This window comes from Gouania willdenowi, chromosome 17, assembly GCF_900634775.1.
Source record: "Gouania willdenowi chromosome 17, fGouWil2.1, whole genome shotgun sequence".
NCBI classification, from domain to species: domain Eukaryota; kingdom Metazoa; phylum Chordata; class Actinopteri; order Blenniiformes; family Gobiesocidae; genus Gouania; species Gouania willdenowi.
In genome coordinates, this window is record NC_041060.1 from 9,624,364 (window position 1) to 9,652,274 (window position 27,911).

General features: G+C 36.8%; 1 protein-coding gene across 9 annotated transcripts in view; it reads right to left on the reverse strand.

Annotated features, from left to right (window-relative positions):
- ctnnd2b (catenin (cadherin-associated protein), delta 2b) overlaps nt 1-27,911 on the reverse strand; it is a 202,819-nt gene that overhangs the window by 8,172 nt on the left and 166,736 nt on the right. For 5 of the 9 annotated variants that reach the window (XM_028472673.1, XM_028472671.1, XM_028472674.1 and 2 more), the window contains 8 exons: nt 27,411-27,597; nt 20,376-20,493; nt 18,671-18,853; nt 10,672-10,845; nt 9,478-9,628; nt 3,213-3,483; nt 520-613; nt 256-382 (listed from right to left, as the gene is read on the reverse strand). In XM_028472673.1, coding sequence (XP_028328474.1) covers nt 256-382; nt 520-613; nt 3,213-3,483; nt 9,478-9,628; nt 10,672-10,845; nt 18,671-18,853; nt 20,376-20,493; nt 27,411-27,597 — 1,305 coding nt within the window. The remainder of the gene's footprint in view (nt 1-255; nt 383-519; nt 614-3,212; nt 3,484-9,477; nt 9,629-10,671; nt 10,846-18,670; nt 18,854-20,375; nt 20,494-27,410; nt 27,598-27,911) is intronic. The other 4 variants (XM_028472678.1, XM_028472677.1, XM_028472675.1 and 1 more) reach the window with 1 other exon arrangement.

A 27,911-nucleotide genomic window follows, 5' to 3' on the forward strand; every position in this document is an offset into this window, starting at 1 on the left:
CTTGGAGCACTCATATTAGTCAAACCAACTCCAACAGGAGAAAGATGGGAAACTTTTTAAGAAGCATGGCTGAAGGGTTTACCCTGACAGCCGAGTAATTTGTCTGTAGTCAGTCTGGTGTGAAGGCTGAAGAAGACTTGTGCTTTGTTTGACTGATGTTTGTGTGTTTGGGCTCCTCTGGTGGGAAGAGTGATGGATGATGCAGGGAAAGACAAGGGTGGGTGAGGTGAGGTGGGGTGGGGGGGGTTTCCTCACCTGATCGATTATTGGGTGAGGTCCGTACGGGAGAGATGGACGGGGTGCGAGAGGAGGAGTAAGGTCGCTGTCGGTCCCGTTCTATCGTGGATGAGGAGCCGACAAAATGGTATTGGGAATATCCATCCTGGGGATTAGAAAAAAGATGAGACAGTGAGTTCCTCGTCGTACTCTTCTATCAGCGTTTTTAAAAAGTGCTTTTAAAAAAGGAAAAAAAAAAAAACCTGACGGACACTTTCAGTGACTACACCTTGAAGTTCATACCTTTTTGTAGAGGCTGCGTAAGTCTCTGTACTGCCACATGCTGTTCAGGACTTGAGAGGCTGCCTTCACCACTTTGGGACTATGTCTGGGAATTCAGCAGAGAAGAAAAAACACAAGAAGCAGTGTAAAGCTTGACTGCTTTAAACCAAGCAGAGAAAAACTACAAGTACAGTAAGTGAAGAAAGCACATCAACTAGAAACACTTACACCCTAATTCTCATACAGCAGGAAAAAAAAATGCATTATTGTTTTACACCTTATTGGTGGGACAATATTTCACCTCGTTTTCTCCAAGACTCACTTATGGCTGCTAGTTGATTTGGCTCATGTGGCGTCATTGATGTATGGAAAATTTAACCACTATTTTTTAACTTTTTTTTTACGTTATTGCCGGAATGAAAACAATATACATTAACATCTGTTTTGAAAGGCAAAGAAAATCAAATAAAGGTTTGAAAAGCAATAAAGTTATTGAATGCATGATTAGGTTTGAAGAAGAAAAAGAACATTAAAAGTCCAATCTACAAAGTTACAACAATAGCAGTGGTGAATATATATATATATATATATATATATATATATAAATATAGGAACTAAAAACTGGTAGCTGAAGACTTTGAATCACTGGCATTAAATAGTTTGGGTAACATTCTCTAAATCAGGGGTTCTCAACCTTGGGGTCGCGAGACACAGAGGGGGTTGTCAGATGCTTTCAAGAATATTTTTTGAACAATTTGAGCCCATTTTTACCCTTTTTCTGCAACTACACCAACTCACCATGTTTTAACCCATTTTCATCACTTTTTCTGGCCATATTTTCATACTTTTATGCTACATTAATCCCATTTCTGCCACTTCTCCATCAAATTGTAATGCCCTTTTTGCATATTTTTCCACTTTTAAGACATTTACATGCACTTATAAACCCTTTCCACTCATTTTCCCAACAAATGTCACATATGTTGACCCATTATTTTCACTTTTAACCTCTTTTCACCTTCTATCATGCTTAATTTTGTCAATTTAACCACATTTTTCCAATATTGACACTTTGAACCATTGTAATAAAACAAATAAAAAAATCTTTTTATGTCAAGCAGCACGAAAACATAATAGTTTCCAACAGCACAGAAAATATAAGGAGATTGTGTTGCCACGCGGAAAAAATTACATGAAAAATAAATAAATAATTTTTTTGTTGTTTGCCCACAATTGCTCCAGGTGACATACAGTTGACTGACCCAATATGACAGCTCAGCAGCTGTTTCCATGAAGCTTTGTACTTTGGGCTCCAGTCTAAAGCAAAAAAAGTGTTCAACATAAAACAAACTTTGGGACAGCCACCGACTCTCGCTTATTAACTTTAGATCATATCTGCTAGAATAGCTGCGTGAGTGCTGAACAGAACATGTAAAAGGCTGAAAAAAACAAATAGATGGAGTATGTTGTAATCTTCACCAAAATACTTCTCTCTGCTTGGTCTGTGCAGCCTATTTATTATCTTTCTATACCTACACATTACTGATTAAAACTGATGTTTAATATGCATTGTGTGTATATAAATAGAGGAAAAAGTATATAAAGGAACACACTTCTGTCAGAATCTTGCTTTATGACCCATGGCTCAAAAACAAGAAGACAGTTTCTCCAAATATGCACCATTTTTATTCACCTGCTACTTTTTGTCCCTAAATAATGTTTTCTCTTAGCTGTAGGTTTAGAAATGTGTGAGGTTTTCTTAGAGAAAAATGACAACTCGGTGAGCAAAAAGAAAACTGGAAACAATTGAAGGATTCTGGAACTAATCTGAATTAAAATCTTTAATTACTTTATATCAAATGGGACAATTTTTTAAAAAATATAAACTGTATAGTATTGTTTATTTTATTCTTTAAAAAATACACTGATTTAAAAATAAAATAACATGTACTGTGATTTTAGTAAAAAAAAAAGTATTAAAACACATGTACTCTGATTTTAGAAAATTAAAAAAAAAAAAAAAAACATGTACTCTGAACTTAGTAAATACAAAAAAATATGTAGTCTGATTTTAGTAAAAAAAAAAAAATATATATATTAAAAACATATGTACCCTGAATTTAGTAGAAAATTAAAAGAAACATGTACTCTGAAATTAGAAAAAACAAAAAACAAAAAAAACAAACATATGTACATTGAATTTAGTGAAAAAAACAAACAAATATGCACTCTGAATTTAGTGAAAAAAAAAATCAAAAACATATTTACTCTGAATTTAGTTAAAAAAAATACAACACGTACTCAGAATTTAGTAAAAATATACAATATATGAGCTCTGAATGTAGTTAAAATGTCTAACATATGTATAGGTCACAACGTTTACAGCTCAGACATCATGCTTGAGCACATGTGGACCTAATCTCTCAATAAGGAGTTTGCATGTTCTCCCTAAGCTTTATTTACTGAGTACTTTGTGGGTTTCCTCAAACCATTTCTAAACACAGTTTTCATTGGATTCTCTAAATAACTTTTTCTGCGTTAGACTGGATTCACTACATGTCTAAAGTAGCCCCGCCTTTATCCCCCGGTAAGTTGTGATTGGTTCCAACAACTTGTAAACGGAGCAGGCTAGTGTGGAAGAGTGTAAGTAAAGGTCTGTAGTTCTTGCACATATAGTCACCTATAGCCTGAAAGCATCTCCCCATTCTCCTTACTTGTCTCCCTTGCTGCGGGCGACGCCGATGAGCTTTTCGATGCCTCCGGCGTCCCTCAGGGCCTTGGTGTTCTCCATGTTCTTGGTGATGACCTCGTGCAGAGCGCAGCATATAGCTGTGATGGTGTCGTCCGACATGGTCTTTCCCACCAAGCTGCTGCTGTTCCCGTTGCTGCCTGCACCCCCTCCTCCTCCTCCACTGCTGCTGCTGCTGTTGTTGTTGTTGCTGCCTCCAGGCAAACGGTGAACCAGGTCCCTCATGGCATATTTACCTGTGGTAGGGAAACAGTGACAGTGTGGGTGGATGTGGGTGTATAGTCAAAAAAATAACGCAGGCAGGGAAGGGGAAAACAAACAATAGTAAGAGTTTATTTACAGCAGTCTACAGTGAGGGGATTTTATTTTCACTTTTATTGCAGAAAAGAGAGAAAAAGGGCCAGTAATGCTCTATAATTAAGAATTTAAATGATTCCTAGGAGAAAATATTTATAAAACAAATCTTAAACGGTATAATAAACATGGAGCGATTAAATATAAAATATAAAATGTACTGAAATCAGTCAGCAAAACACAAACGTCAAAAATAGTTATATTATCTACAGTTTCATGTGTTTACATCAGCATTCTTCAGAGACGGAGACAAATCTTAAAATGCGTTATTATGCACTTTATTCATTTTATTGCCTTTTAAAAATGGGGCCACTTTACAGTTTAAGAGCCTGTGTTCCTCCATCTTGAAATCACGTGACTGATGATGTCACATGGCCCCACTGCTTGTAAACATCCAATTGTATCCTATAGACCCTTTGATTGTTTGTAAACACTGTGACGTATTTTGTTGGGCGGGGCTTAGCCTGGAGGCAAAACCACAATTGTCTTTGTTTTTCTGAGCACGAGTGACCGCTGGAATCCTATAAAATTTTAATTTAAGTCCACTAACGTTATTCCTCCTATTCTGGCACCCAAACACACAAGACGACATTCTAAAGCTATAACATTACTAGCTTCCATAGTTTTTAGCCAGTGGCGTTTCCTGTTTTTGCCTCCACCTAGAGTTGTGACGTCACTCGTGACGTGGGCCATTAAGGTAAGGCAAGGCAAATTTATTTGTATAGCGCATTTCATACACAAGGCAACTCAATGTGCTTTACATGATAAAACATTCAATTGTTTAAAATCAATAAGAACATTTAAAAACATCAGTAAAATCAATTAAAATCTTCAGTAAAATCAATTAAAATCATCAACATTAAGGAGTCTATTGGAGTGAAGCATTCAGCCTGTTTTTTTTTAGATCATTTAGCAGCATTTTTGGTCAAAATGTTAACTTGTGCTGCTTTTGGTTGCTCTAAATAATCTGGAAAAGTTAAAGATGTCGATGTAGACCTCTTTTGTTTACGGAAAGAGAATAAAAACAATTGTGACACAAAAAAAAAAAAACATCCGTGACGGCAGGGGGCGACAGTTCCAACTCTGCGGTTTCGTAGTAAACAATGAAGCAGAGAAGAAGAGCTTTCCTAAGTACTCAGTACTGTGCACTACAGATTCAATGAGTATATACTGTCTACTACAGTAGACTTATAGTATATACAGTATGGTTAGTATACTTCCAAGTTTTCCAAGATATATTTCAAACTTCAAATGACAAAAACCTGAAGCACACTGAGGCTAAATATCTGTTGATTTGCCACCTTTGAAAATTCTGAAAATATTTTAAGCGTGAATGTGACCAAGTAGAATATCAACATGTGGTCATTTGATCTATAAAACATGCTGAAAACACATTTCATGTCGACATTTCAGAGATTTTCTCAGACTGACCATTGTGCTACTGTCAAAACTTCTGGTTAACTTCAAAACAAGAGCCCTATTCACAAGAACGATAAAAACTAATGGAAGACAAAAAGAGATGCTTTTGTTTTGAAAAGTAGATGTTTGATTTTTAGCTTGAATCCGGTCCCAGGACGATTTTACAATCCGCTCGCAATGCATCATGGGGCGGTTGACTTTGACTATTGTGCCCCCTGCCCACCATGTATACTTAAAAAATGTCCCAATATAGTATTTCTCACATACTCAATCTTTCCATACTATTTAATGTGAACACACTACATACTCATTTTGACGTCAGACTTAGTATGAGTAGTACGTAAGTATGCAATTTTGAATACAGCCTAACTCTGCCTTTAAAAGTGCGCCACAATGTTCTGATGGCTGAAGTTAGCGAGTTATCACAGACTGTTGAAGAAGCAAACCCTAGATGATAGCACCAGTAGTCCTTTTGGGTGGGAGTCCTTCAATAGTCCGTGATTTAAGAAAAAACGTTTTTCGGGGAAAAAAACTCTCTAAAAGTTGAAAAAACTGCCACTGTTTTTTATTAGCAACTTCCTAACGGCTATTTAATGTAGACAGTAGGGGTCTCCCATCAGATACTGTCATCGGATATTGGTCCGATATCAGCCAGAAAATGAATATCGGATTTTATCGGACTGCATCTAAAATCTCCGATATAAGTGCTCCGCTAAGTTTTTGTTGTTTTGGTCCCCGCCCCCAGTTGTTCCAACCATATACTGACAGTAAAAAATAACTGAAGTCAACTTGAATTGTTGACTATTGTTCTCTGAGTAACATCACTTGATCAAGCCTTTTCTAACATTCCATACTACAAAATAAGTAATACAAGTATGTATGATTCATGCTGATATTGTATTGGATCAATATCGGTATCGACCAATACTCAAGGCTGCAATATTATTACTGTATCGGAAGTGAAAAAAGTTGTATCGGGACATCCCTAGTAGGCAGCATCCAAAGAAGTGGAACATGTTTGCATCATTTAATTGAAAACAATTCTCTATTGTTCCGTTTGGTTGATTGCCCTGAATTCTGTGAACAAATTTAAAGCTACTTTCTGACATTTTTGTGTCAGCGAAGGCCGTGCCAGGTCATAAATGGATTGTTTTCTTTCTCAAAACTAAATATAACAGCCTTACTGGAGCAGAGATACACTCTGAGTGAGAGTGGCTGTCAGGGGCCAATGGAGACGCACAAACTGACTACATTTCCCATGACACCTAAGTGCTGCTGTCGGGAAATCTTTGTCTGCTCTGCCCTTTGTCCCTCAATCTGATTGGGCTGTGACCCAAGAGGGGGGAGGGAGGGGGGGGGGGGGGGGGGGGGCAGAGAGGGTCTGTGCATCCTTACAATGTGTGTGCTGCTGTACACTGTGGCTCGTTCGATTTTAGCAATAAAGCATAGACGGAGTTTGACATTCTTGCCAGGGGGTAAAAGTATAAGTATAAATAAAATTACGGATTTATATATGAATATACTCAAAAAAGTAAAAGTACCCATATCTGTTACATTCGCCTCTGGTATTTAAATGATATAAAGATTCCCTTCAAAATGAAGGCAGTAAGTCAGTTGCATGAGTAGACAGACTTAGCATCAGAATCTAACTCACAAAGCAAAGGTATTGCAGAAATCACGCCCACAGTGAACGAGCCAGTCAAAGCAGAGAGTGTTGATATCTGCTGCTCACATGCCCTAAAGGCTCAGCTACACAACACTATGTATGTGTCCCTAATGCAGTTTGCTCGTGTTAACACAGCACAACTTTGGGCACGTCACTGTGACCTTTTAAAATAACCCCCGAGGGGTAGCATGTGGGGGGGCATCAACTAGGCAAACCCTGTCCACAGATACATGTGTACAGCACTCTCTCTCAAAGCAGACGTGCAGTTTTAGTCAAAGCCTACAGCGTCAGATGGAGTAAGTGGAAAGAGGCATGCGGTTGTTGCCATGGGGACCAGCAGCAGAAAAGCAAGAGTGCATTACAGACACTACTCGGCCTAAAAAAGGGAACATGTAGCGATCATTTACAGCAGTGTGCCGCCCGCTTAGAAACCAAACGGCTGTTATAACTGCATGAAAGGAAGGAGCGCGTGCTCACAAAACCAATTACTACCAAATTCATATTTTAAGGAAATATTACTATCAAAACCAAAACATACAATAGTCTAAAAAACCTGTTATGAATAATAAATGTATGTATTTATTTACAGGTATAGTCACATTGAGACAACAAGGTCTCATTTTCAAGAGAAACCTGTTTCGGACAATACATTAACAATTTAAAACACAACATTTAAAAGTGATGAACAGACATGTACGGAAGAGTATTAGGGCCAATTTTGATGAAGAAAATCATTTTGGGCAAATCAAAAACAAAGTTGGAATGTCGAGATTGTGGTTGAAATTTCGAGAATAAAGTTACAAATAGGGATGGGAATTAATAAAAATTATCGATACTCTTATCGATTCTCATTGGGTGAGGGAATTAAATAATACAAATGGATTTGTTTGCTTTAACTTTTTATCACATGATCTTTGTCTCTTTAATTTCCTGCAGGAATATCAGCTCTCTTTCAATCCACCAGGTATAGATTGTTTTCACTGGATAATATATACAAAAGTGCTATATAAAATTGATGGATTATTATTATTATTACAACATAAGACACATTTTGGCTACAAACATTTGAGAACATTTACAGTGCTCCTTTTGAACTTGAACAACTTGATCCAAAATGAATTCAGACATAAAACAAATAATTCTTCTGTAAAAAAAAAACATATTAACCAAAAGTACAGCTACACTTATTGTTATGTATTTAAACGGTAAAGCTTTAGTTTAGCCTTTGTTTACATTTCTATAAATGGACCTTCAGAGACGCCGTCCCCGTTGTTACATGTGACATCATCAGCCGTGCGTGTGTGTGTGAGCAAACTAAAGACGATCAGTACCAGTCCACCTCCCGGGTCTGATTACTTGTTATGAGGACATAAACTGGCTCCGAGGTGTGTGTCCTTGTGGAAGTTTGTTGTTTTCGGAAGAAAACAACTATATGGTGCAAGGAGCTTCACTTGGTGCAAGCATAAACACAATATACAGGACCTGGAGGAGTTTATCGTTACGTATTTGTGACGCAAAAGGAACCGATAAGCGAAATTGACAGGCAAGCAAACAAACGATTCCTAGGAATTGGATTACTGAAAACTGGTTCTCAGAAGGAACCATAGTTACAATATATTATTGTGATAAAAGTCAAAGGTTTGCTAATGAAGTCAAATCTACGGAAGCGGACTAGGGCCAATTCGACTTTTATCACAATATTATATTGTGAGTTCATTTATTGATTATTTTAAAGGGACAATGCACATCAATGAACAGACATGCTGTAAATGAGTTAACCAAAATAGGCTAGTTTTCATCTGATGTTCCTGACCAGATTCCAGAATTCAACCTAAAATGTAAGATGTATTAATATACAGAAGGAGAATAAAACATGACAAAAGTTAGATTTTATTTTACAAATTTCAAGTTTAATCTTGTCTTTTCTACTCTAATCTCAACATTATATTTTCACTTTATTCTCGACATTTCTCGACTTCATTCTTGATTTGCCCAAAATTATTTTATTATTTACTAATTTGCTTCCATTGACATGTTAAGTGCAGCATTTGTTTATTTCCCATTTTTATCAGAAAATGTATTGAGAATGACGACCAGGAAGCACTTCAAATTTGCTTAAAATGCCCAAATGAAATAACCGAACATCTTTAGATCTTGTTGTAAATTGGTTGTTCCAGGTAAAAAGGGACAGAGTAAGAGAACCCCTTCTTGCCAAGCTCTGTATGAATTGATAATAAAAAATATAATATATCATCAAGTTAGTGAGCAAATATTGAACTCAAGGAAGATATCCATACTCTATCAATATTTGTTTTTAATTTAAGGCCCTTTTAGCCACGGTGTTGGAGCTACTGTGCATACAATCCTGCTTAACACCAATATACAGTATTTTCTGCAGGTTGTTTATTTATTGACTATTACATTTTCACAAGAATTAAAAAAAAGCACTTTTTTTGTTTTTTCGAAAATAAAAAAAAATAAAAAAAATTGTGTTCCTTTGAGTGACTTTGTGAGACTGTGGGCGATCGTGGCTCAGGGTCGTCTTCTGATCGAGAGGTTGGGGGTTCGATCCCAGTACCTGACTATGTGTCGAAGTGTCCTTGGGCAAGACACTGAACCCTAAGTTGCTCCCAGTGGTCGACTAGCGACAGTCCTGTCCCATTGGTGTGTGAATGCGAGTGGGTGAATGAGCTGATATGTAAAGCGCTTTGAGACTGCTTCAGTGTGGGGATAAAGCGCTATATAAATCAAGTCCATTTACCATTTACCATTACCAGACTGAGAAACTCACCAATAAGTTCCTTGTTCCTGATGTCCAGAGCCATATTTCTCAGAGCAGTAGCTACAGCACACACCACCCGGTCATTGTCGATCCGCAGCAACTCCACCAGGATGGGCAGACCTTTCTCTTTACGCACTGCAGCACGGATATACACCGACCACTGGGAAAAAAACAAGAGGAAGTCAGAAATAGGAAGAAAATCGCCAAGGGTATACTGTATTTATGACATGACATTGATATTGATTCATTCTATCACATTTACCATTCCTGGATTGATCAAAGCCATTTCAATTATTCATTTTGTGATGTGCTTTAGAGCAGACTTGGGCAACTGGCTGCCCAGGGGCCACAGAAACGCACAGAATAACATAAAAATACAAAAAACAACACCACAAATTCCCAAAATGACTCGAAACCTACAAATTCAATAAAGGAAACCCTGACACACTTACTCTGAAAACAAAGAAAACAACTACAAAAATACAAATTAGACTCCAAGGACACAAAATGACAACAAAAATACACAAAATGACTCATAACGCACAAAATAACACACCAAATTACATATGAAATAGGACCTACATAGAAACACACAAAAAATAGACAAAATTACAAGAAAAACACAGAAATGACTCTCAAAACATAAAAGAACAATAAAAATACAGAAGATGGCTACAAAAACACATACAAATAGAAATGACACTCTAAAAATATTCAAAATGAATCATAAGGCACAAAATAAATCAAAAAATACCCCAAATTACACAGAAAAATAAACACAGTTGCAACAAAAACCACACAAAGGATTCACAAAACAAGAACGAACAATAAAAAAAAACATAAAATTAATCTAAAAACACACAAAATGAGAACAAAAAACCTTAAACTGATAATTTTTCTAAATGCTGACATAGATGTTGATAATGTGGCCCACGGATCAGACAATTCCACTTTTGTTGCCGTTGCTGTAATAAAAGTTGCCCATGTCTGCTTTAGAGGTTTCAATGTTTATTTTTGTAGTATTTTTGGTATCTTTAATAAGTGAGGTACAATAAACTCTGTCACCATCAGTCGGGGAAACTTTATCTTAAAGAACCATGAGTAAATGTTTGCTTTCCCTTCAGCAGGTTTTGGCATCCATTAAACATCTCCTAACCCTGTGGTTGATGGCCCTTCAGTATCAGAGTAGCACAGAGATGGTACCTTCCAGCTGCCAGCAGCCAGGTTCTGCAGAGCCCCAGCTGCACCCTCCAGGGTGTCTGGGTTGGAGCACTCAGACAGCAGAGTGAGGTAGGGCTTGACTATGGTGGGGTGCCATAACATCTGGATGCCCTTGGGGGGCTCTGCCAAGTCTGGAAACGGGCCGACGCCATCCCACTGTGGAAGATGAGAGGTTTAGAAAAGAAAAGCGTTTTGAATTCAGTGTGAAGCCAGGTTTGACAGCAGTGGAGAGCCAGCACGGTCCCATCAGGCAAGAGCAGCACGTGATAACATGGTTGTATTCATCGGATTGGCCGAGAGGTGCGTTTGTCCTTTAAGTTGAAATCTGTCATTTTCACATGCATTACCTAGAAAAATAATATTAGAGAAAGTACTCCATTTATATTTATTGAAAAATTATAGATCCTTCCATTATTACACAGAGCTTTTTCAAATGAAAAACAGGGCTGGGACTTTCATTGTGGTTAATTAATTACTGAAAAATAATGCACAAAAACTGTTAATCGCTTTTTTTTTTTTGCACTTCAAGCAGCGCGGAACCTTTCTCATTGCATGAATTCCCAGTATACCCATAATACTGATGCACAAACTACAACTGGAGAACCAGAGATGAAGTCGTTGCCGTGTTTGCACTGTTCAGTTTCCACTTCTCCGGAATGGGCTGTTTTTTTAAATTTCAATACACAAAAACTAATTTGTTTTAGAATGCATATAAAAAATCCAGAAATGCATGAATTTAGCTTATATAAATTTATACAAATTAATAATTCACAATTTAGTTGTTAAAGCTCATTTATTGTTTTATTGATTGTGTCACATCCCAAAATCCATTTAAATTAAAAAACGTTGCTTCTCATGTCAAATATTATGTGATTACTTTGGATTAATTGAGATAATTAATTACAAAGTCTCTAATTCATCAGATTATTTTTCTCACCACTAATTCCACATTCATTTTAGTTTCACAAGTGTTGTAACAATTAAGAATATGCATCCAGAATTTTGTCTATAACTTAAATATCTTTTAACGCAAATGATTAAACTTCTTCGTGCACATTATCTCAGTATTTTTTTGGAAAATCTGGATCATAAACCAGTTTGTGCAATTCCTTCCTTCATTGATTTTATTCAAAATTTGCATCTCGTTTTAGAAACCATCAAATTGATAACTTGGTGTACCAGAGGTTAGCAAAACCGTCTGATGGCAAGAGGTGCAAAGGATTGCTGCCTAGTTTACATGTTCTACTAAAACAAATGTTAGTTAGGTGAATTGGAGACCCTAAAACACTGGGCGGTAATGCTTCGTGGACCATTTGGTCTGTGGACCGAGTTTTCCAGGTCTTTTATTTTGAAAAAAATGGCCATATTTGACAAAGTAGAGAATAAAGCCACGCATCATACACCCTTTCATTATGTGCTCCTTTACTTAAACATAGCAGATACATTGTTGAAGGGTTAAAAACGTTTTTTTACCACACAAAGTCATAAATTCACACTGTTAACAAGCAGATGCTAATGAATTATCTTAAGTATATACCAAGGGTGTGAATTCGGCCGAAAGCTATAATTCAACAGATGCAAACTGACGTTTAATCGCCCCCGTCTAAACAAACTTAAAATTCAGACGTTGACATGTAATCAGTTCATTCATGACTTAAGGTGAGTGCATGTGGATGTGACAAATGTTCTAAAGGCGTGTGGTGAGATATTATGTTAATGAGGATGGAACAGACAACCCAGAAACAGAAGACCTCCGGCTACAAATGTCACTGAGCATAAAAATCATCAGCGTGAAGCTAAAAGTCAGCAGGCTTTTTGTTTGTAACTGACAGAAATCAAAGACCCACACTGTATTAAAACCTTTTTAGAAAAAATAACAAGTTATGAAAAACAAGTGTCATCTTTCAATCTTTCAGTCCTCCCATATGAATCTGCTCTACAGTTGTACCTTTTTTTCCTCATGAGATACTTATCTTATTTTATATTATCGTTTTTAAAGCTGCCATTTTTTTTTTTTAAAGAGAATTCCCCCCATAAAATCACAATCTGTGATAACATCCTTAAATTTTGCCAATGTTCTGCTCTGACAATTAATTATTGCTATTAATATTACAAAATGTTGGCTATACAAAAGATGACAGTACACATTGAACAGAAATAGTAGGATATCTCTCAAGACATGACCCTCTGGATTTTGTGGAATAAATGATGTATCTGGTAGCTGTTCGAAAACTTTTAGAAACAGTTTTTTAAATTAAATTGTATTTCATTTTTTTATTTCAGAATTGATTTTTAAATTTTAGACAATTTTTGCAATTCGTGTTGCAGAAAACAATACTCACTTGCACACAAATACTAGTTTCACTTTTTCGTGTGTGCCACCACGATTTTTCTTTCGTGTTGCGCGACACAATTTTATAACTCATTGGCCCTCATTTATTAATCTTGCTTAAAAACGGGTGCAAATTTGAGTGCACAGTTGGTTGTACGACAGCACCAAAGTGTGATTCATGAAACATTTGTATTCGACCAATTCAAGGTTATAAATGATTGGGTGTTGATAAACCCGGCGGCTGAATTCGATAATCATTAACTTCTTACGCCCTCCCACTGAGAGAAAGGAAGCTTTTCCAAAAATGAAAATTGGCATCCTCACGTCCAAGGTGGAGCAAACCAAAAATGTGCTTTCTGACAGTGTGAAAACTGGAATTTAAAAAGCGCATTTAAACACACTGTGGAAGAGGACCAATTACCAAGCAGGTGACGTCTGCCCCCCTGTGTGCGCTGAAAACAGCTTCACAACAGCGGTCCTGGAGACACACACGGATATGACGTTTATATCGGCCTCAGTCCGCACGCTTTAGGCAATAAACATCACATTAAAATAAATTAATGATCGAAACGCTTTAAAAAAAGCCTCAATTCTTGCTTGCATCTTATTACAACATTTCATTAAGGTTTTGGTTTAGTGTTATGGTTAGGGTTAAAGCAAGAAGGGTTATGGTTGAGGTGATAACTCCCATTAAAATGCATTGCTTTGCAATCCCTACCATGCAGTGCAACAACATTTGGAACATGGAACTATTATTTTAGTGCATTACTAAATATTGTTTTCTGCACCACGTAAAATAGGAGAAAATTGTGTTGCCAAACACAAAATGTTCATTTAAGTCCAATTTGTGTCATTGCTACGGTTTTCGTGAGACTGAGCTGGCACATAATACAAGAAGAAGCAAGGTTTACAAAGTTAGTTTGGTGTTGAGTAACTGAGGAAAGACTACAAGCTATATGCCTGAGCGTAAAGATGTGCATCCTAAACAATAATCAACTACTGTAAGTTCCAAAAACACACCAATAAGCAAGAAAATCTCGCTCACATCCAAATAACGACAAAGAAAACTTTTGGCACATTAGTTCATCTCCTCTGTGTAAACCTGTCCTCCTTTTCTCTTTCTTTCTCGGTAATTATCCCACAGCTGAAGGAGCCTCGCCCTCTCATGCACATTTTGCCTGAAATGCTACTTCATGCTAATCACCCGCAGCTGCACCGGAGAGGAGTTCCCGTACTCAGCCACGGGGCTTTGGGGAGAGTGTCAGTGTGAGGGGCTTTTTGAAAAGATTCAGAATTATTCCGTGAATAATGTTGTTTCAGGTTCATGTGATGTAGTTCCCCACCTCCCTGCCTGGATACACAATGTAGACAGAACCAAGTAAAAGGCCATGCTGGGATTTTTTAGGTTCAATCTGTACTTTTGCTAAAAAAAAAAAAATGAAAAACCCTGGAGAGGCTAATGAGCAATTCACCCACAATGATCCACCTGGAAGTGTGAGGTTTTCAATCCTCGCAGCTTCACTAGAAGAAGTAGTAAAAAAGATGTCATCCACTCAACCAGAATGTGATGCTGATTGCTTATTAGCATGACAAGAGGTTGAAGCCTTCTCCATGGCTGCCATTTAGGTTCTGCCAAGTCTTCCGTTAAAAAGAAAAAGTCTCCGTTATTTTAAACTGAAATAAATGAAGGATTAAACTAGTGCTGTGCAGTATGGAGAATTTTTTTTTTTTTTATCACAATATAGGTAGATTTATGTCCTGATGACGATATGTGTGTATAAATATATATATATATAGTTTTTCTTCCTCAACATTATATGAAATTAATGGAAAATTGCTATTCCTTATATATTTTATATATATTTTAAGAATCTTCTCAATGAAGGAATATTCGTGACTTTTGCTACATATACGATTGCCACGTGTTCTGATTTGTTCATTTGTATGTGTAAATGCCACCAGGGGGCGCAAAATCCAACAATAATGGCCACAGCTATCATTTTAAATCGTACCTGTAGTGAATTTTACTCGCAAGCATTAGATTAAACTCTAGCCCACTGCTAACAAATGGCCAGAAACTCACAAACCTCAGACAGAGAGAACTGCTAAACCAGCATGACTACAGGTACCAGGCTCAAGCAAACTCAAAGTCAAACACAACTTCACGAGACACAGAAGCTTTAAATTACACCTGCTGTGTGACATAATGTTTAAGTGCTTTAGTAATGTCACAAAGGGAGAAAATGATGTTGATAATATGAATATAAATACAAATGTGACCCCGGGTTCTTCAGGTGGCGGGTGAATGTCAGAGGCAGATGAAAAACAGCCTTTGCTCACTCATCATGAATATCAAAGAAAGCAGTTTGAACGTTCATAAATATTAATGCAGTACTGGTGAGCGGAAGATGAACGAAGGAAATGTTGCAGAACTTGAAAAGAGCACAGAGTCATTGCATAAAATGTGTAGTTTATGCTCAAAGGAAGGCAAATTATGCCTGCCGTTACATCACATGAACAGTACTTGTATCATGGACAAGTTGTAACTAGAATAGTTGCATTTCCTGAAGAAAATGCAAGTGAGGATGCTGATGCTGGCCCACGTTGCACTGCATTAGCTTAGCATTAGCTAGCATTAACGTTAGCAAGCATTAGCATTAACATAACAATAGCATTAACCTAGCAATAGCATTAGCCTAGCATTAACACTAACTTAGCAATAGCATTAACATGAACCTTGCAATATCTTTAAAGCTAATATCCGGAGTTTCTGAGAAATATATGTTTATGTATGATTCTTTTGAAATGTGAAAAAATACCTAACTAGTCTTTTACTATGGTCTACTGCCAATGGTCATTCATATACATTAATGTATATATGTCCCTCCTTCGTCCTATAGACCTCTATACAAATGGAAACGATCATCGACTACGCACAGCCAATGGGCTTTGACTTCCTGTTCCTTCAGTGAATGCGTAACTGTGCATGGAAACAAGGCCGCATCGCATCACAACAGCAAACAGGTAGATATAATTTTGTCTCTTACCTGACCCATAGACCTATATTAATGTGACCCGATGCAACCTTGTTATGGTTGCACATGCAGAAAAGTAGAGGCGTGGCTTCTGATAGATTGCAGAGGCAGGGGGAGGAAGTGGAGCTGTTGAGGGCGGGACATTGAGACGTCCTCTCATAAACTCCGGATATCAGCTTTAACCTAGGAATAGCACTAACCTAGCTGTGATGGAGTCATGCCTATGCACTGCGCTCTCCTCCCTGCCTCGACTGCTTAAGGCACAGGCTGCGTGCATAGTGAGGCACCACGGGGGGGCCGGTGCAGTGCAAGAGAGGGACCCGCGACAAAACATACACAGACACTTTATCGAGCCTCCAGGTACCTGCATGTCGCCTCATTCAGTCTAACAGTGAGATCCTGAGTACACACAGGATCCTGCTGCTTGATACGCTGTCACTCACTTAGTCAACGCCCAAACAGAGGCGCATGTACGGTACCTGATCTTATACGATGTGTGTGGTCAGCTGTCCATAGACATAATTTGTTTTCTTTAAATTACACTGCCTTATGTGCATCATTCAGTGAAGGAATGACATCTTGTTTTATATGATAAGAAACAGTTGTATTAATTTAATCAATACAATACTTTATTATAAAAATTGATTTTCCCCCATTATGTAAGGTGAGTGGGAGGGGCTTGGGAAATCAGTCTATGCTTGGTTGCAGTGTAGGTGACATCTGCAGGCCAAACTCATGGTTGGAGGAAGATATTGTTTTTTCCAGTAAACATTGAGATGTTCTTTTTCTTTTCTTTTTTTTTTGTAAATAGCCCAGGATCTTCACTTTTTTGTCATTATTTGCCCACTTTGAATAAACTAAAAAACTAGAACTTTCAGACTTTGCCAGAGTTTATTTGTGACCCATAACATATGGTGTCAGAAGTGTGGAACCAAGAGACACACAGGACAACGTTCGCAAAAATTTGAGAACACAACAGTTTACAACCTGGGCCTAGATGAGGAGGGCTGCATCCTGTCCAATAACCCTAGCATTAACCTAACAATAGCATCAACCTAGCATTAGCACTAACCAAGCATTAGCATTGGGATAACAATAGCATTAACCTAATATTAGCATTAACCTAATATTAGCACTAACCTAGCATTCGCCTAGAATTACCAATAGCCTAGCAAGAGCATAAACCTAGCATTAGCATTGGGATAACAATAGCATTAAACTAATATTAGCATTAACCTAGCATTCGCCTAGAATTACCATTAGCCAAGCAATAGCACTAACCAAGCAATAGCATTGGGATAACAATAGCATTAACCTAATATTAGCATTCGCCTAGAATTACCAATAGCCTAGCAATAGCAATAACCCAGCATTAGCCTAACAATAGCATTAACATTAATCTTGCATTAGCATTAACCTAACATTACCACTAACTTAGCATTAATATTAATCTAGCATTAGCACGAACCTAGCATTAGCATTTGCCTAGCTTTAGCATTAGCCCAACAATGGCACTAGCCTAGCATTACCATTATTCTAGCTTTAAAATTAACTAAGCATTAGCATTCCCCTTGCAATAGGATTATCCAAGTATTAGCACAAACCTAGCATTAACATTAACCTAGTAACAGAATTAACCTAGCATTAGCACTAACTTAGCATTAATCAAGCATTAGCATTATCCTAGCATTAGCTAAGCATTAACCGAGCAATAGCTTAACAATAGCAATAAGGTTGAAAAGGGTTGAACGTATTAGCTGAACATGTTAAAGGTTGAACAGTTTGTAATTTGTTTGCAATGATTTGAAGGTAAAAACTGGAGCAGCTCCACTCTAGCTTAACAAGCTGTCCACTCTAAATATGGATCAGAGCTGAAAAGTCAATGTAGTTTCACAAAAAATTTCTTGACTCAAAAAGTTTAAATGTTACATATTAGGGCTGGGTATCGCCAGGTACCTTGCGATACGTCACGATATTTTGTATTTATTTATTTTATTTTTTTACCCACGATAACGATATCACTTTTTCTGCGATGACCTATATATAGATTTATTATGATATCTGTGTCACAGTGGCTCTTCTTAACACACACTGACCACAACTAGTCCAATGTCCTCGAAAACTTGAAAATTTCACTGCATATGAAAAATACACATTTCAGTCAGTGCATTATAATATAAACAACTGGGTGGTCTATGAAAACCTGGGCACACATTTTAGCGTATACTTACCTGTGTAAAGTTAAACTTAAACCTACAGTGCAGACAGCACATACATTTCAGTGCTAATACTAATATCAATTTGAAAATCTGAGAACATTTAACTTGTGCTTAGTATTTAACTTGCGTAAAAAATCAAATCAAATAAACCGATATTCGGCAGGAGTGAATCGATAACGTTCCGCAAAACGAAATATCGGGATATATCGTTGCATCAATATTTTGGCACACCCCTATTACAAATTATAAAAGTACAAGCATAAACCGGTGTAGGAGGTGTTAACGACCGACGGAAGAAAAAACTGATAACAATAGTGAGAAAGCCTCCCACATCCTCACTAATGATCATCGGGCCAATTAGAGCTCCTGAAATGTGTCCTCCAACAGCGTCTCACCTGGTCGTGTCCCTTCTTTTTCTTCTTCTTCTTTCCCCAGCAGCCGGAGCTTTCAGCATCCTTTCCGCCTGTGTCGCACAACAGGCCGTCCAGCTCCTCCGAGCCCCCCTGCTGGCTGTGAGATGTTTCTGCTGCCAGCCGGTACGACAAGTTCCTCAAGATGCACACACAGTTCTCCACAGTCTGCAGGAGGGAAGAAGCAGAGAGGAAACACAGCAGAGGGAATGAAAAGGAGTTATGAAGAAGACAATAAGAGGACAGCAGGCAGAATGCATTAAGTACAAACACACACTCTGAATGAAACACACTCTGCCTATACAAATACAAACACGCCACTGTTTTAATACACGTACAGAAACCAACACACAATCTATTGTTAAAGATGGATTTCCAGTACCACATCCTGCACTTAAACACATTTTTGCAAATAAAAAACTTAAAATCCTCATGTTAAAAAGTAACATAACACTAAGCTGGAAATGTAAAAAATGCCTTGATCGTGGGCGGGGCTCCTCAAGCAGTTAAGACACGACTAGTCAATACACGCCACAGATTGCAGAGTCCACAGGTGGTAGTTTTTATAGAAGGGGCGGAGCCAACAGTTGTGGTTCGTGACATAAGAAGCCACAAAAACATCACAAACCTTCATTCTCATAAATAAATAAGTAAAAAATGTGTGGGGGTGAAAGTAACTCGTAACTTTTACTTTGAGTACTATTTAATTGAGCTACTTTTTACTTGTTCTTGAATATTTTATGTTTGACTTACTTGTACATCTACTTGAGTAGAATATGTCAATACCCTTTACACCTCTGGGCGGAGCCAAAAGTAATGGTTAGTGATGTAAAACGCCACCAAAGTGTCAACGTCCATTCTCAGCCAATAGCAAAAATGCATTGTAATAGTCGGGTTTGAACCCATAGAGGGCAGTCACTTTTACATTTTTACAAAAAAATGTGCCAAATTGAAACTAAAACATAAGAATAGACAAGAACGAAACACCACCACCAAATCAACCCAAATACATTCTTTTTTTCATTATTTATGAACTATAGATTTGCACAGACCTAACAACCAGAGCCTCCCAACACACATCTACTGTATATACTGTATGTACCAAGGCCTCGCGCACAAGCATGTGCATACACGTGCACACAACAGCAAGCATGCACGCGTTTGCAACCGATGTTTCTGTGTCACTGGCCATCTGGGTTAAAATGGATACAATGCACTGAAAGACTGACAAGTTGAGGAGGTTGCATAGCACCTATGGCTGAGCTGTATGGTTTCACTGCTCTGATTATGAGTTCAATTAAGCGAAACATCCTTCTTTAGCATGTTTGTTCACTGATGGAGAATTAGCATGTTGATGTACTAATAAGGATGCTGTCCATAGCTGGACATCATCCTCATTAGGCACAAACACTGTAAATAAGGCTCATAGTGGCGGGAAACTAACCCCATTTGCATATCGCTCATGTAAATATATGTAAATGACAAAAATACAAATCATCACGAGACACGTGTTGGCGAAGCAAACAACAAAGGCCGTCTTTGATTTGTGCAACAATCATGCACACAGAAACATTGAAGCACACACACCATGTCTTAATTAAATTCTAACTGTGTGTGTGTGTGTGTGTAGGAGTGTATATTTTTAAACAAGTGTGCAAAAGGCTACTCCGGCAGCGTGGGAGCATCGTACCTTACTGTCGATTTCGCTGCTTCCCAGAGCGGTTTGGATGACGTAAAGCAGAGCGTCCGTCAAGCCCTCGCACTCCCTCATCCTCCTGCGGGCCTCCTCACCTGCAGAGCTCACGTTCCTGTCGCACACACATTTACACACTGCACAGTGAACACCACTGAGCCACTTTTCAAACACTGGTTTAGACTGAAAACACAAGAGTTGATGCGGATAGTTTTGCTGTCCTTTTATATATTTTTTTAAATTCATTTAGTTTTTCAGTGATTTTGTGAATTTCTCTTCTGTTTTTGTGTATTTTGAGTCATCTTTGGTGCAACTTTTGGTTCTTTTAGTCTATTTCTGTAGTCATTCGATATATTTTGGTATCTTTGTGTATTTTTGTTGTTCTTTTTTGTATTTTTCTGAAATTCATTTGTTTTTCAGTTATTTTGTGTATTTTTCTAAACGTCTCTGTCACTTTTGTGTATTTTTAGTTCTGGTTAATTTTGTGTATTTCTGATGACCTCTGATATATTTTTGTGTCTTTTTTTTTGCATTTCTTGTTGTAATTTTAGATATTTTCATATAGAGTTGGTTGTAATAGTTTTGTTGTCCTTTTATGTTTTTCTGCACTTCATTTGTTTCTCAGTCATTTTGTGTGTTTTGTTGTCCATCCATCCATCCATTTTTAACAGGGTTGTGTTTTGTTGTCATTCTGTAGATTTCTCTTCTAATTTTGTGTATTTGAAGTCATCTTTTGTGGACCTTTAGGTTAATTCTGTCTATTTCTGTAGTCATTTGATATATTTTGGTATTTTTTTTGTGTATTGTTGTTGTCCTTTTTTGAATTATTCTGAAAATAATTTGTTTTTCAGTCATGACTAAAAATGCACTTTTGCGTAATTTTGTGTAATTCTGTTGTCGTTTGATATATTGTTCAGTTCTTTTTTTAGTTTTTTGTTGTCCTTTTGTGTATTTTTCTGTAATTTTGAGTTTTTTTTTGTTGTCAATATGTTATCTTTATGTATTTATATATTGTTTTATATATATATATATATATAACAATATAGAATAATTTGTTCTGATAGTTATCTTACTTGTTAGGTAGGATTTGTAAATGAAACAATGCCATAAAAAAGAAAGACAGCACAAAATATATTGATGAGCAGCTGTTGTGGTCTAGACATGAGCCTCAAATCAATGAGCATTTTTTCAACAGTTTTCCTTCACAATATATTTATTTTGGCAACAACCTGCAGAAAGGATTGGATTTAATTAACCAGAGTCAATTAGGAATAATGAATCCCTCTGAAGTGCTCTATTGCAATGCAACAGGGTTGCAGATTATCTCTCATTATGATCTTCCAGTGCGAATAATCTAAATAATGACAGGAAAAAGACGCACATTACACAGGAAGGAAAATGTGTTGAGGCTTAAAGGTGAGGTCTCAAATGAAAAGCCAGCTAAAAGTGAAACACACTGCCAGAAAGACAAGGTGCACAGATGAAAATGTCATTTCTTGGGTAACGACTATTAGACGTTTTTTATTTTTATTTATTTTTTTAATAAAAGCAGGTGGATTTGAATTGAGTTTTTGGAAGAGCAAATTATGACATTCAAAGGAACACTCGAGACACGTTTAGTCAAAAGCAGCGCAGCTATTTAGATTCAGTTTGACTCTACATCATCAACAATTAAAAAAAAAAAAAACTGCTGTTCATGACTCCTGCTGGGTCACACTTCATCAAACACTAGAAACACATTCATATCTTACTATGCACATGGATGGGAGCAATTAGTTTAAAAATTATTCTTTTCAGATTTAGTTCAATTCATCAAAAGTCTCAACATTTGGCAAAGGACAAAAATAAGAATGTTAGACAGAGTGAGCGCTAACAGGAAACTGCTGTAAGCGTAGGCTACATTTAGCGCTATGCTACACATGCTACACATTATAGGGCCTAGAGACAGAAACTAATATAACAAGGTTTTCCATTTCCACCCAAAAATGTCTGGTGTTATGGTTATGTTCTGCTGGCCTAATGGTCAAGGAAGCGAGCTTGTAACTGGAGGGTCATTGATTTGAATCTACTGTTGGCCAACACTGTGGGGCTGTGTTTGAAATGGCACACTCCATACTAAGGCTGGGGAAAAAAAATCGATTTATCAAATTTGTCGAACATTTATTTTTTTAATTATTCTTTTCAATTTTTAAAATTTTGATTTTTTTTCCCACCGCAGTTTTTTCTGACTTTTTCGCGTTCTGTCTTTGTGGGTTACCGTAGCGCGATGTGAGCCAGTCCCCTCTTTGTTTACATTTGTTTACCCTTTGAGTAGGCTTTGTGTGTGTCACAGGCGTGTTTCATTTTTTTTATTCACATTATGCTGAGATGTTAAGGGAAGACGTAATGTTATAGATTATAAAATATGTAGTTACTGTGAAGTTGCTGTTACACTTTTGCTTAAACCTGGGTTAAAGCTTGAAATAGTTTTTTTTTTATTTTGGAACTGTTCTACTGTTCTATGCATTTTAACTCTTGAGGACAATCACAGCAAAAGTTGCACTTTTGACAATATATCTATTGTCTGCAGTCATTTTTAAGTGCATTGAAAAAAGAAAAAAAAATCCAATTTTTTACTTTAAAAAAATCTTGGATTTTTTTTTTAGGCAAAATCGCCCAGCCCTACTCCATACTATGCACTACAAACTCAATGAGTATCTACTGTACTATCTTCTATAAGTACGATTAGGATGATGACCGTTCCCACTGAAGTATACTTCAAAGTTTCCCAAGTAGCACACTGAGGCTAAATATCTGTTGATCCACCATCTTTGAAAGTTCTGAAAACCTTTTAAGTGAGAAAGTGACCAGGTAGAATATGTTCCGCTCGCAATGTATCATGGGGAGGTTAAGTATGACTAGTGTGCTCACCGTGCATACTTTAAAAATGTCCGGATATAGTATACACACGTGTATTTCTTGCATACTCAATCTTTCCATACTATCTAATGTAAACACACTACATACTCATTTCTTCTGGATACTGTATCTACAGTACCTGCCGGATCATCTCCAAAATCAAACTCGTTTTTCCTTTTGACGTTATCAACAAGCATACCAAAAATTCATTTAAATTTGTTTAGAACTTTGAGATATCCTGCTAACAATCATCCACATTAACAGACATAAGGACGGCATAAATAGGATTTTGAAGGTAATAGTCACAAGTCAAAATATAGCTAAACACTTGTGTCCATTTTTGTCAATATTATTGTTTTATGTAAATAAAAAAATAAAAGCATGTGTAACTTCATATTCCATCTGTCCATTACAATGTGGTTTTAACGTCGTTTTAAATTGACCTGTGCTCAGTTTTGCATAAAAATGTTCTTGCTGACAAAACTCAAGAAAAAATATTGCAAATATTTACACAATATAGTTTTTCTATTTTCATAAAGAAAACCTCATTGTTAATATACATCATTTACTTATTGTTGAGTTTATTTGACGCTCAGCAGGCCATAAAAAACAGTTAATGTTTGATGATAATGATGATGGTTATTGCTGCCCCAAGCAAACTGGACACAGAGTTGTAGTCACCTCATTATAAGTGTTTTGTCAGGGATAGCAAGTCTACAATTAACACTCATATGAATGTATTTCTATCCACACAACCAGAGGGAAGGAAATGATGACCTAATGCATTACTCGGATATGCTGTTGTGCACAGTAGAGGATGAAAGAAGCCCCCTGGATAAGCTTACTATAGTGATGTTAAAAAAAAAAAAAAACACGTTTGTGTGAAAGTGTCAGACATCCAGGCAGACGGAAGATGAAAGGGTGAAAGGAGAGCTAATATGATGGAGGCAGGAACAAATGATGTAATGGGACACGATGGAGACGAAGGAGGAGGAGAGGGGGTAGGGAGAAAACAAAGGGAGATAGAAAGTGTGCAGTGTGAGCCTGATAATGGGAGATTGAATTGGGGAAAGAGACTAAAAAAGAGAGAGCAGGTGGCCGGCTATGTACCGAACCCGCCATGAAATATTCAATCTTTAATCAGACTCCCAGCATTCCCTAACGAGGAATGAGAAAGATGAATTAGCCCTTCCAGTTTGGAAAGCTGATCCACACACAGCTATCTGCCTGCAGCGCATGCACACGCACACTCACGCACACGCACACGCACACACACACGCACACACACACGCACACACACGCATCACTGAAATCAAGTGTCCTTTTTTTTTTTTACACACACCCAGAATAATAGAAGCTAATATAGCTTTTCTTTATATAACGTGCCACTAGTTCTAATTTAGAAAGGATTCCCAGAAAAAAAAAAGAAAAAGAAAAAGAGAATTAACCCAGGCACCAGGGTTGGTTCCAGTTACATTTTTAGGCCAAGCTACCGGACTCAAAACGCCACTCACTTTATTGTTGTTGTTGTTTTTCTTCTTCTTATTATTAAAATTGCTACTTCTCTGTTATTCATGAACGGATCGGGCTGAAATTTGCTAGGTATAATCTATGGATGTGTACGCATTAAAAAGTTAACCTATCTCTTGTGTTAGCTTACTTTTAGCATCTCTAATGATAACGGGTCCTAAATCAGCTGTAAAACACACTAAAAACAATTACTTAGCTTCAAATTTCTTTCCAATCTATTGGTTACCTTGTCAGGCTTCCTACACAAAGAAAATATAGGTAAAGTTTCATATGAAACATATTTTAATAATTGTAAACTACATATGTGTAGAACTGTACATACAATTGTAACATGGTTCAACAGGTTTGCGTTTAATTATAATTGACAATTTGTATCGAATTTTCATCGCAATTATCTGAAATCAATTACAATTTAATTATGATAACAGCAACAGATTTTTAAAATTACAATTACAACTGCACCATAATTCTAATTAATCATCAATTGCACGATTACAATTATTACTGACCCCAACCCTGGCAGGCACATATACACAGAGATAAATGAAGTAATTATTATTTATTATTACTGATTATCATTAGTAATCCTGTTTTATTTATTTATTTTTCCATTATTTTTAGGGACAGATAGAAGACATTTTTGTACAGCAACATGACAAGGTTTTGTTCACAAGACACGTTCTGTATTTTTCAAAGCTTCAGTGTTTGGTATAGATGAAAAATAAAACCCAAATCAAACACGTCTGCATTTGAACCATGTATGAGTAGTGAGTCAGCCACTGAGCTGTTATTATGCAGGCCTGCTAGAACTCACAGTTATAGAAAAAACCTACAAAAACAAAATTGAAAAACTTTATCGTACGTGCCCGGAGAAGTTTTTTTTTCTCCCTTAATTCTTCTATAATCTACAAGGAACACAAATACACATGTTAAAATGCATATATACCTTATTTGATAAATTTAATTCCATTTGTTATAAACAGGGCTGCTCCTAGAAATATTCAATATTTTAACACACGTGTCAAACTTAAGGCCCTGGGGCCAAATCCAGCCCTTTAGAGCAGAGATGAGCAACTGAGAAAGAATACACAAAAGAACAAAGACATTGTCTATTTTTCAGTTGTTTTATAGTCATTTTGTATAATTTTTCTGATACTTTTGTTGTCGTTTTTCTCATTAATTTTGGATTTTTTTCGTGTGTGCCCTTTTGTATTTTTGCTTGTTGTTTTGTGTATTTTTCTAATATTTTTGTCGCCATGTTGTGATCCTTTTGTGTGTTTTAAGTAGCTTTTAATGTTTTGATTATCGTTTCGTTTATTATTCTGTTATTTTATGATTTTATCATCGTTCTGAGTGTTTTGGCAGCACATTTGTGTATTTTTGCTTTTATTTAATGTATTGTTGCTTTTGTTTTGCGTATTTTTATGTGGTACTTTAATGTTGGGGGCCGCACAAACTGACCAAGGGCCACATCTGGCCCCTGGGCCGCCTGTTGCCTATGTCTGCTTTAGAGCATTGAATTTGGAGAAAGTTTTTAGAATTTAGGAGAAAATGAAAATGAGACATTTCAGTAGTTGACACCTCAGTCCCTCCAAATTCATATTTTCAATAAAACTGCAACATTTGCAATCTTCCAGTGCTTTTATCACACGACTGCAGTCATTTTTAATCACAAGTTGTGAAAAAAAAACAAAAACCTCTAAAATCGTTCTAAAATCCTGCAATTTATCACAAATAATTACACAAAATTTGCATAAAAATTACCCAAAAATTTGTTACAAAATGAAGGAATTTAGAAGTAAAGATCTGTAATTTATTGTTGCTACAGTAAAAGCACCAACTTCTCTTTTAGGTTTCTTATTTTTCTTGTGATGTAGCATAAAAAATAAAAAAAATAAAGTCATTTAATTATATTACATTATATTATATTATATTATATTATAGTATATTATATATTCCATTGCTGGAGCAAACCCTTCCTAGATGTATTTCATTTAATGCATATCACCATGAATTTATGTCAGTTCAGCAATCCAAACACAGTGGGACGTGAATTAAAACAGACAAAACGTCAAATCTAAATATGTTGCTGAAAGAAACCATATATTTTTTAATATAGTATAATGTTACGTTCTTAATTAAGGCTGAATAAAGGTGGTGCGGCATATTTTTCATTTACATGGCTTGTCTCAGGGTCTATATACAGTATGTGTGTTGGATTATTTGATGACTTGATGTTTGCGTTTGGTAATTGTTCCTCTCTGAGTTAACACGCTAAAAAACAAGCTGTTAGTCGAAGATATACTTGTTTTTTATTTTTTAAAAAGTCACATTATAAAAGATCGAGACAATCGTTGTCAAAGGAATGAGGAAATATATTGGTCACAGTTGTACTACTTCCAGTGAGAAAATGAGAAGCCACAGCAGCTCTGACGCCAAACTGTGAGTCATTTTTAAATGCAGCAAGTCTATCAGTTTCCTCTGTGTGTGGAGTGTTAAAAATAACACTAGAATAAGTCAAAATGACACACTGTGTTTTTTTTCCTCTTTCCGCGCATTTACATATTACAATTTAAATTAAAAAAATAGGAGAATGACACTGACCGCAGACATCCTGTGGCGTTGCGGAGGACCTGGGAGGAATGAAGGTGTAGCTTGCGGTCGTCCTGTGTGTGGGGTGAGGTGTCCCAACCAGAGTGTGGAATGATTACGGCATTGGTCAGCACGGCCAGGGCGTCCTGGATGATGGGCATTTTCAGGGCATCGCATGATGACAGGTTCCACAGAACACCTGCAGAAGACGGCATTGGAATTAAAAAAAATGGAGTAAACAGGATGGTGGAGGGTGAAATAAAAAAAAAAAAAGATAGTCAGAGTCATCTTCGGCAGTGGTTCTCATCCTTTTCAGCCCCGACCCACAAAATAAAGGTGCCAGAACATGGGGGGCTAATATCCACTGTTATCTAGGAAGTTTATTAACATTTGCACCATAGTATATACTCATCTTAAAGATGTAAATCCTTGTTTTAATCAGAAATAAAATGGGTTAAAAGTGACAAAAATGATGGAATAGGTGTTGAAATGGGATTTTAAAAATGATAGAGA